At 23.8% G+C, this 11,776-nt stretch overlaps 1 protein-coding gene across 1 annotated transcript in view; it reads right to left on the bottom strand.

The window, feature by feature from the left end:
• Positions 1–5,367: 5,367 nt before the first annotated feature.
• Positions 5,368–11,776, bottom strand: part of LOC113558105 (mitogen-activated protein kinase kinase kinase kinase 5) — a 14,692-nt gene continuing 8,283 nt past the window's right edge. The window contains exons 10-21 of the mRNA XM_026963618.1: positions 10,747–10,804; positions 10,211–10,264; positions 9,808–9,905; positions 9,370–9,477; positions 9,155–9,303; positions 8,768–8,972; positions 8,420–8,688; positions 8,136–8,340; positions 7,881–7,964; positions 6,707–6,799; positions 6,499–6,625; positions 5,368–5,602 (exon numbers count right to left, since the gene is read on the bottom strand). Coding sequence (XP_026819419.1) covers positions 5,512–5,602; positions 6,499–6,625; positions 6,707–6,799; positions 7,881–7,964; positions 8,136–8,340; positions 8,420–8,688; positions 8,768–8,972; positions 9,155–9,303; positions 9,370–9,477; positions 9,808–9,905; positions 10,211–10,264; positions 10,747–10,804 — 1,541 coding nt within the window. The 3' untranslated portion in view covers positions 5,368–5,511. The remainder of the gene's footprint in view (positions 5,603–6,498; positions 6,626–6,706; positions 6,800–7,880; positions 7,965–8,135; positions 8,341–8,419; positions 8,689–8,767; positions 8,973–9,154; positions 9,304–9,369; positions 9,478–9,807; positions 9,906–10,210; positions 10,265–10,746; positions 10,805–11,776) is intronic.

Raw genomic sequence — 11,776 nt, 5'->3', positions numbered from 1 at the left:
TATTGACCTCAAACTGCCAATAGTTGTAGTTGATATAAACCTTATGTCTATTGACCTCATATTGACGGGAGAAGCGAGTTCCTTAAGGTGCGTGTATAAGAATTTGAGTTCAGTATAATATAGATTATAGAGCATAGTTAATTTAAATAAAAAATAAAATACATTGTAGAATAACCAAGACATCATGAATATTTTTTTTTTTGAAATAGAGAATAGAACGAAATATTAATACATAAATAGGATTATAGTGACTGAAATTTATAAAAATCTATTTTTTTTTTACTGATATACAACATTTGAGACCAATTTGTTTTTTAAAATGTTGCACAATACACATGTATATTAACATTATCTTTATAGTACGTATTATAATAATATTAACCCTCTTTCGGTTGAGGTGTATTTTATAGAGTTTTTCATAGGATTTACAATCTTGGTGATTATGTTTTTTATTTTGTAAATAATATGGTTTGAATTGAAACTCATGTTTTTTGGAACTTCAACACCAGTGCACCGAATGCACCTATTCAAACGTGAACTAAATGGGTATTTACTTATATTTTTCAGACTGGTTATTCAGTTGTATTTGAATCAACTTAATCTTTTTTTTTATTGACTTTTAAGTCCGTTAAATACTGTTGTTAATCATAATATTGTATCATTTTTACTGTATGTTATTCAACGCAGTCAATAATAGTATTTGATACTTGTGATATACAGACATAGTCAACTATAGTTATATGTTAATAGTTTTATTTTTATTTTATTTTATTAGTTGTATAATGTCGGTTAAAAAAAACCTCCTGCCCCTGTTCCAAACTCTAATAAATTCGGTATTAAATATGTTGAAAGTTAGTATAGTTTTTTTGTTTCTCATGCTAATTTACAGTTCAATATTTATGGATAATATTAACTAGAGAATACCTAAATATAATAATTTAATTTGATGGTCTTTCTTATGATTTGATTGAAATAATTATACTATTAAATATATATATTCTAAATTAACATACTTTTTTTCAAGGATTTTTTAATTGCATAAGTAAGTGATAACTTACCCACACTTTATTTTATAATTTACACATGTTTTGTGTGTTTACTTACAATGTATTTCAATTTTATATTTAATATCAAAGCAGTGTAATAAATGAAATTTAAAAGATAAGAAAATCTAGAAAATAATAAGAATTTTTTACCAATAAAATAACATTTCCCAGTTTTAACATTTTTGTATTAATAAGCTTTTAATGAAATATAAATTAAAATAGATAATAATAAGAGATGTTAGTATTAAAAATTAGGTTGAATAAAACAACCATAGTTAATGAGTAAAATTGTAAAACTATAACAAATAAATTAAACAATATCATAAAAACATACTGTAAGATAATAATAATATTACAATTAGTATAATTTATGTATAGTCAATTAGATAACTAGGATGAAATATTAAAACAATAACATAATGTAATTAATATATAAGGATGATGGAAATTCCAAGATGGGATCAGTGGTGATGATCGTGTGACTCGAATACCATTGGACACCGCGTATTTAATAAAGTATTTTAAGATATTTTTGGTTGTTCATTTATTGTGTACGTTCGATCGGCGTATACGACAACATCAACACAGTGACATAGAATTGGAATGGTAAAGTAGGCGTCGTTGGAAGTTCGTTGGCGAGTGATATGTATTATGTATACAGACATACTAAATGCATAGACCAATAAACCATGGTAAATAGTCGTATCGTATCATAAAACTTCCACTCTCTAACTTAATTATTTTTGTCGTTTATTACTGAATATATAAGGAGTACTTAGTTTATTGTAAATGTAAAATAAAATTAATCATGAAATATTTATTTTTAATTTAGCATAGTGAATTATTAAAATAAACCTTAATATATTCTTTATATATTAATAATAAACTGATTAAATACGTCTTTTGCTTATAAATACATGCACTTAATGGAATTTATAAATAAATAGACAGTATTACTATATTAGTATATTATACTTTTTTTTATTGTAATATTTTGAAATAAAACGATTGCGGTTATTTCTGGGAATTAAAACTTTAAAAGAGTTGATTTCAATTTTACTATTTTTGTTTTTTATATATAAAACATGCGTTTTATATACGGCTTGTATAATACGAGTAGATGTGTGAATGATTCACACGACTTATACATCCTGGCACTAAAACGTCATATTATGATTTGTCAAACCAAGTCCCAACACATTATCCATTCAGTAGAAATTAAAAGTTCTAATTTATACAACAAATATTTCATATATTAATTTATTTAATGCTTTGGTAAAAAAAGTTAAAAATATAATTTTTATTTAATAATTTTCAAAAAATATTGAATATTGCCATTTTGTAGAGTTCATTTTTCTGAAAATATTGACGTTTCAACATTTTATTTAATTAATCTCCTGCTTTTTAATATTTTTTCTATTTTCGAAAAAAACAGAACTATTTAATACGATATTGGTACCATTGTATCAAACATGTGGTACACGTACTCGTACGGCCAGCAAACGCTTTCAGTGTTAATTCGCAGTTTTTTAACGAAATTAAAAAAAATATTAAAAATCAATAGATCAATTAAATTAAAATATTGATACGTCAATATTTTCAGAAAAATGAACTCTACAAAATGGTCATCTTCAATATTTTTTAAAACAGTTAAATAAAAATATATTTTTAAATTTATTAACAAAAACATTAAAATAAATTAAAACATGAAATATTTGTAGTTTTTGTCTCTATGAATTTTATTAAAAGCCAGAATAATTATATCTCTATTATTTTTAGAGATGTCGCAATGATATCCATGATATATATATTATAAATTATATATTATATGTTATTAAGTTTGTACGTCATGCCATATACAATTTGATTATAAGTGTATATAATCAATAAGTTGTGGCTAATTTCATTAGGTGGTAAATTTAACAAGTTATCTGTGAGCTGCGATAAACTGTATTACGCGACCTTTCATCAAATTAATTATAGTTTACATATTTATTATTTTTATTATAATTATTTATTTATATATCTTAAATATTAAGTATTAAGTTAATTGTAGAATCCGAAATACATGACGTTTTAAAAAATATTTTATGTACAACCAAAAATCACAGGTTACAGGAGAAACGTACGTGGTTACAGGTATATTATTAAATATTTGTGGAGAGCTACCCTTTACATCTAGAGGTGTGAAAAATAGTTTATATCACTCTCTCAGACCTACTGAATATACACATAAAATTTCATGAAAATCGATCCAGCCGTTTCGGAAGAGTTAAGTAACAAACTTTTTCCATTGTGACACGAGATTTTTATATATTAGATATTAGATAATATTATGTTAATAAGTTTGTGCGTTATGACGTACACAATTTGATAATAAGTATTTTTAGCTGTTGTATATTTCACAATGTGGTAAGTTTAACAGGTTTTCTGTGAGTAGTAACCTGTATTACGTGATCTTTAATCAAATTAATTAGTTTACATTCGAAATTATGTGCTCTCTGTAGGGTAACAAAGATATACCAGAGAATAAAAGTCGAACACGTAATCGAAATATTCAATTGTGTAAGCGTAATATATCGCTTTTTTATCGTTTTGAATTTTTGAATTTTTTAAAAAAAAAATTGAATTTTATGCCATTCAATCAGAATTTCCATACTTAGTACTGTAAAAAAAACTGCGTTTAAATATATTGATTTTCTATGGAGATGTTAAGGGTGATACGGGACTTTAGTGACATACTGTATACTAGCAGACAGCAGTTATTCTTATTTTGTACTTATTTCATTGCGGACAGAATTTCAATAGTCAACATTTGTCATTGGTAAGTAAGATAATTAGTTAAATTAAAATGCCTAAAAAATCTTACAAACTAGTCAACGAATTGAGTAGAAGTTAACAATTCTGTAGGTTTCGTTCATATATTGAAAATAATTTAAACATTATTACTAGTAGTATAAATAGTAGTAGTAACAGTAATAATAACGTAGGTAACCTATAGTAATTTGACTAATACTAGTCAGATCACTAGTAGTTCTAATCCAATAATTTAAAATTCAATAAACCAGTATAATGAATATAATATTAACAATTTATACCAGGATTTAGACTTGTCTGATAATTTTGAATTTGATACTTCTGATAGTAGTTCTGGAGATGAATTTAATGATGACAAATGTTTTGATTATCAGAATAAACTTTCTCATGATTTGTAAAAATAGGTATCAAATAAGTGTATTCCTAATATTCCTACAAATACAGTAACATCTCTTTTAAAAATTTTTTATTCTTGTAATCTCTCTGATTTGCTTACAATTCCAAGATATATAAGAACTCCAATATAATGAGTACTCCAAGATTACCTTTAGTCACATAAAAGTAGGAGATTATGGGGAGTATACGCATTATGGCTTAGAATCTGGGTTACGTAATAAATGGTTGAAGTACAGTAAAACTATTTTAAAAAATGTACATAATTTTCAAGTCTACATTAATTTTGACGTTTTACCAATACACAAAAGCTCATTATAATACATAAAACCTTCCCAAAATACAATGACAATAACTCTAAACTGACTAAAAAACCATTTTCTATAATTATACAATATAAATAACCAAGCAAATGATTGAACATATTTAATTTATACTATTCATTGTTAGTAGCAGCAATAAAGGATGAAGAGCATCCTATGTGTTTAACAAACCATCATAGCTAGACTGTTAAATTGGTCAATTAGCTAAACTATAAAATACCAAAAATTCATATTATTTTACTCAACATTTACCAATCTTTTAGTTGTATAGTTTTATGTACATTTATAATAAAATAAACATAATAAATTACTTTTGTTTAAAAAATACATTTATTGTATAGATTTTTAAAAATTTTTTGGAACAATACAAATCCAAACTATTTTGATATTTTTATTTTGTACTTTTAATACAACATTAGATTTGATTTAAACAACAACAACAATAAATAATATAAACTTCCATTCAAATATTTAAATTTCTAAAATATTATTTAGTAAAATAATTAAAATATTTTATTGCTTTGATAGAAATATAATTAGGTATGCCAATAAAATCTACTCTTTTGTATAATCATTAATAAACCTTGTTGGTACTTAATTAATTTTCCTAAAAATCATATAATAAGATATAAACAGACAAGATGTGAATGAGTGTGTGTGTGTGTGTGTGTGTGTGTATGTGTGTGTGTAGACTGTAGATCTTTATATAATATATAATATTATATAATACATAATTAACATACATTTTATAATTGGATGTTGGTAGATATTGAAAGCAATCTCTAACATAATAATATAATAGTGGAATATATTTGACAATGTATCATAACAGGAATTAACTTGTAAAGTCTCTTCGTGTAAAGTGGACGTATAATACCGTATAATTACAATTATTAAAAAAAAATTATAATATTCATAATGTCTAACATATTTTAATAACTGGCTTCGTGGCCAGCAAGGATGTACAAGTCTGCACCATCATCGGCTTTTTTGGAGACCATGTGTGAATCCAATATTAGAATTCTATAATTAAAAAAATTATACATTTATTAATATGTACAATCATAATTACATAATGTTTTTTATGGCCTGTTATATAATGAATAAAATACATATTATAACAGTGCTTAAGAATTCATATCTCAGTATCTCAAAAAATTCTTTGCTAGTTAGTGTTGTTATAAGATTTGACCATTAAAATATAATGTTATGACATTAAATGGGATTTTTTTTATGATCAAATAAAATAGATGTAAATATTAAAAAAAAATTTTAGTTGATAAATATTTGTTGATAACTTGCTAATAAGTAGGTAGAAAAGTAATTACGAAATGAACACCCATACAATAAAACTAACACATACAAGAAATAAGATAAATAATAGTATTAATTAGGTCAATTTAGGATTTTCTGTCTTAGATTTCATAAAATTTAATCTGGCCATATTAATATATTATGTACACATAATAAACATTACATGAATATCACAAATTAAACTAAGCATTTATTTTGTGTATCTAATGATTTTAGTTTAAATTGAGTGCTAAGAAAGTTTTATAAAGTATTATTAACAGGAGAAATTTATTTGTTAATAATTAAATGATTTAAAAATTATAATTATTTTATAAGTCTACCATTAATTTTTGTAGGAAAGAATTAAACAAAACTAACATAATAATACCATCGATTTGTTGTAGTTGAATTAACATCATGATTTAGTTAGTAATAGTTATTTGACAAATAATGTATACTATTATTAAAAGTATAGTATCATCATAATTTAATTAAATTTCTATCAAAACTATGTAGATATTATAATATTGTGACAAAAAACCAAAAATAAAACACGTTTTCAAATACAGTGACTGACTTCAACTAATCATCTAAAATAATACGTATTATATAATTTTGTGAATTACTTGTCAGAGCCCAAAAGACGATAGGTTCTACTTTTGTCAACAATTTCTTGGGTGACTTCACCATTTAAAAGACTACGACCTTGAACTCCATTCTTATGGAATGCTAAAATGCTGTCAGACAATCGAACTGAAAAACAAAAAAACAAATAAATTTAGTAGAATACATTTATCAAAAACATATTAATTTAAAGTAAACTAATTAACAAACCTATTGACTCTACAGTAAAGTCAAAATAAAGCTGATTTATTTGATTTTTATCTTGTTTCAGGTTCCCATGTAAATTAATTATTTTTACAACATCTGAAATTTGAAAAAAATTATTTTGAAGTAAACTACATGATAACTATTTTTTAATACTATTATTATTCAAATTAATAAGCTAAATAGGGCTGAACATCATTTTCTACCTGAAATATTAATTTGTACAAATCAAATTTCATTAAGATAATACACTGTCACAGAAAATTATTTGATTATTTTCTAATTTTCTAGTGTCTAATGCTAATTTAATATTTTTAACCTTTAGTGATGCGTGCGGGATAATAATTATTCACCCCAGTGTCTTTTTAAAATGCGATAAAATATTTATTGGATTTTCTACACTCATATAGATCATGTTATCTTATTGTCACTATACTACAGTCACAAAAATGAAACAATCTGGATTTAATTAAAATCAGTACGAGAGTAATCGTTAACTTAAGTGGTTGTATTCATAGTTTGGCAAGAATTTACCCTGCGCGAAGATATAATTTTGGTGACCACTCAAAAGATTGTAAAGCTACAAAAGTATGGACTTCTCTGCAAAGATCATAGAATAGAGTGGTTATAGAATTGCTTTGACTGCTTTATGGCTTCATAGTTTTAATATTTATAAATATCAAAAAAATAAAAATTATATATTTGCTAAGGTATCACAGAGGTTGTTAGTATATATTTTTTTAAACTAACATTTATAATATACTCATGTAAATTAATTAATAAATATTTTTAAAAAATATTAAGAAACGTATTTTATAATTTATATAATTTAAAATCTGCAATAAATAGTCATTAATAATTAAATAATGTAAAAAAAATATTTACTCTGTGTATATAATATTTTTATATTAACGGAAAATAATTACCCTGTGTGCGCAATTGTATGGTCTGATACCATGCGCGTCACTAAGGTTAAGATAACTCATTCTGGTCTAATGGTTATTGTTTAGAATTTACAATTGTATTAAAATTGTATTCAAAAAAATTTGTTTTTTAAAATGTATTTTATCGTTTTGTTCTCTTTTTCTCTTGTAAACAAATTATATAATAATATGTTATATTGTTCAATAACAAAAAAAAAAAAAATATTAAATTTATGTTAATATACAATTATACATACTCTTGTAACATATTAAAAATGAATCTGTATCCAACTGGCAAACACAAACAACATCCATGATATCTCTTCTCTGAATAACAGTGCCTACAACAACAAAGTAAAAATCAATATTATAACTAGCCAATTAATACATACATTTCATTAAAAATATAAATTATATAAAGTGAAGAATCATTGAATCATATATTATTTTCATTATCTATTATTAACATAGAATTAAAAAATTAACAAATATTAGTTTATAATGTTACTAACCAGTATTATCAGAATCATCTGTTTCACCAGAACAAAACCAACATGCACCGGTATTGACATTGATCAATTCCAATTTCAAATTCATAGACTTTCTAATAGGTCCAATTGGTTTTTTCACGCCAACACAAACAAGTGGATATTCTAATTCAGGAGTTATGACCATTTCAAAAATGTTTAAAGGTATCGGTAAATTACATTCAAAATGCTACAACCAAAAATTACAATAAAAATGTTTTACATCAAGCACATTCTAAATGTTAGCAAAATTTAACTATTAAATTTACCTTTAACAACATGAACTTATTAAGTGGATCATACCACTGCATTAAAAAAATCCCACTGGACATGGCGCCACATAAATATTTATAACCATTGTATGGATTACGTCCAACACAACATTTTATACAACCTTTGGTATCAGGCACTTTGGTGGTAAGTGCAAATCTTCTAGGCATTAATCGTTCAGGAATTCTAGTCATATGCTGTGAAAACCTATGACTTTGTTTACCATGAAGAGCTAAGAGATCATGCCTAAACAACTGGGTGGTTTTTCCTGTTTTAAAAAGAACAAAATTTTAATTAATATAAAACATTTTCAAATAATATCTTTATAATGTTGTTAAATGTTTCACCTGATAAGGACATTAGAATATCCTTTATAACATACAACCAAATTGTACGTCTATTATATAACTGATCAATAGCAGTTTCATGTAATTCATTTAGATTAAGATTGTAGATTCCTTCTTCAGCTCCAATAAATACATGTTGATCTCTAGTTTCAGGATGGATCCAACTAGCCGTACAATATATTGTTAAAGGGCATCCATTAAATACCTAAATGAATAAGTGTTTAACAAAAATTTGTTCTTACAAAAATATATTTCATTTCAAGTTTAACAATGTTCTTAATGACATATTCCAGGTACATAATACAAATTATTCAACTAAAATAACCTTATGATTTAACCTTCTGTTAATAAATAATAAGTTAATTTTTGTCAATTTAAATTTAATACCTTGGAAAAACAAGCACCCATGTGCACTTTAGGCGTGGGTGGTAGGCCGTTACTAATTGGTTTAGGAGGAGAATTTCGTTGTTTACGGTCTCTTCGACGTGGTGGTACTGGAGGTGTATCAGCTAATAAATCTGGTTCAGGACCTTCTCCTATTCAATCAGAATACTATACTAGTTAATTTAATATTAAAAGGGAATAATATTTTTTTTAATTACCTCCACTATCGCTAAATGAACGTTGACGTCCATTTACACTAACATCAGATGTAGTTAATGCAATAATTTCATCAAGTGAGCTATGTTGTCTTGAGGACGAAGAACTATCTAAAAAATAAATTTAATAAATATTTTAAAAATACATATCAATATTATTAAAAAAATAAATACGATAATTAATATATATAATTTTCAATAACAGTCATAAATTAAACAGATAAAATAAAAAATATATTTATCAAATAAGGAATTAGGAACTACAATAACAAAAATAATAATAAATCAATACTTTTTTGAGCAATTATTAAATTATTGTAAATACTAAATTGTACAACAAAATATACTAGATTCAGTAAACATTATCATAATGAACATAACAACAATTAAATTTCAACATAATGACTATAGATTTAATAAATAATTATTTTATATCGATACCTCTTAAATTTTGGTACACACAGCCTTTATTAGGAAAATTACATTTTTGACTAGATGAATGTGGCATGGAGCATTTGTCAGTCAGTGGTAAAGTAGATCTGAAAAACATATTTTTTTTTCAGTAAACAATTTTTGTTATGAAGTAACTTGTTAACAATAAACAGAAATAATAAAATAATATTATTTTTAAATTCTATAAATAATTTTTCAGATATAAAATTGTAGTATATGAAATGATTACTAATAAACAAAATAATCATAAAATTTAATATTATACTTATATACTTATTACTTATAGTATATACAATAGTTAAAGTTTTTAAAACTACTAAGTGAATATACAAATGAATTCTTATTAATAAGAATAAATAAATAAATAATTATTTAAGATATTTATACTTACACATCTTCATAACTTCCATTCCTATCTTCATTAAATACACGACTATAATCTCCCCTGATAAAAAAAAAAAAAATTAATAAAATGATTAGCAATTTAAAAATAGTTTTACAAAAAAAATATAGTTATAGATAAGGGCCAGCTGTACAATGTTTTTTAAGTTTATATCCTTTCTTATATACAGGATACACATGACAAATAACAAAACAATTAAGCAAAGTATGCCCAAAGCTCACAATTTTATTACCGTGGTAGCTCAAAAATATTAGTAAAGCAAAGCAGCATTATATTGTAATAATTTTAATTATATAATATACTATTTTTAATTAATTAAAAGTACATAAATATTTAAGATAATAATTATATTAATTTTCAATGAAATTTGATATAAGCGTAAATTTAGTGGATCACAATCAATGACACCATGAACCAAATAATTTTCTTCGGTAATGTGATAGAATAATAATATATTTAATTGATTGATCCAATTATATTAATTGTGCGAAGTTAAAAAAAAAAAATCTATTAGGGTTTCATACCTCAGTTTAAGTTCTTCATCTATGTTTTGCAGAAGACTCCTGTAGAAATTAAATAACTCTAATAAATTTTAAGAATTTGATGAGTATACAAATATATTCAAATTGTACAACAGGCCCTAATGGAAAATTTCAATGTTAAAATATTTTACCTTATATTGTTTATTTTTATATAAATAATTAAGAAATATAACTTTAATTTATTAATTTATTCAACTATTCTTTAGTATATGAATTCAGTTATATATTAGTAAATAATAAGTTTGATACATCTAAATAAAGTTAGTAAGGTAAATTACTTATAAAAGATAAATAATTACTTGTATAAGCTTAGATCTAAGGCTAAAATGCATTGACACCTCAAGATTATTTGACACAAATAAAACATGGACCAAATAATTCAAGTCTAATAATGGTAAAATATGTAAATTCTCTGAATGGTTAAATATGGGCAATTTTTGGGTTCATAAAATATTTATACAAATTCTAGATATTTATACAAAAATTCAAAAGATTATAAAAATCCAGGGATAAAAAATTATTAACAAAAATTTAAAATTTATAATTTACACAAAATGATTAGAACAGACAATATGTTTTAAATCAATGATGATTTACTATCAGTAAAAGGCATTGTATTTAATTAATACAATTCTTTCTAGTTTCTGAAACTTAGTATGTTATTATACGACATGCTATAATGATAAATTTAACAGTTTAAAAATTTGTGACATAAGGATAACAATTTCAAAATATGCTAGTGCATTACAACTACATAATATATTAGGATTTGAAATAAATGAATAAAATAATGACCAGATTAATAAATTAGTAACACAATTCAGGAAATAATAAAAAAAAAGATATTTAAATAATTATGTTAATATTGTATAAAATGTACTATGATCAAAACATTGAAAATATTCAAATAAAAATTATATTTAATCTAAAGAACATTATATGATACCATTTTGAGATTAATTCTATAATATAGGTGTGTTGTAAAATTAAAATATTACATCAAAAAGAATTA

The sequence above is a fragment of the Rhopalosiphum maidis genome, chromosome 3, assembly GCF_003676215.2.
Source record: "Rhopalosiphum maidis isolate BTI-1 chromosome 3, ASM367621v3, whole genome shotgun sequence".
Classification (NCBI taxonomy): Eukaryota; Metazoa; Arthropoda; class Insecta; order Hemiptera; family Aphididae; genus Rhopalosiphum; species Rhopalosiphum maidis.
This window is presented reverse-complemented; position numbering and strand designations above follow the sequence as displayed.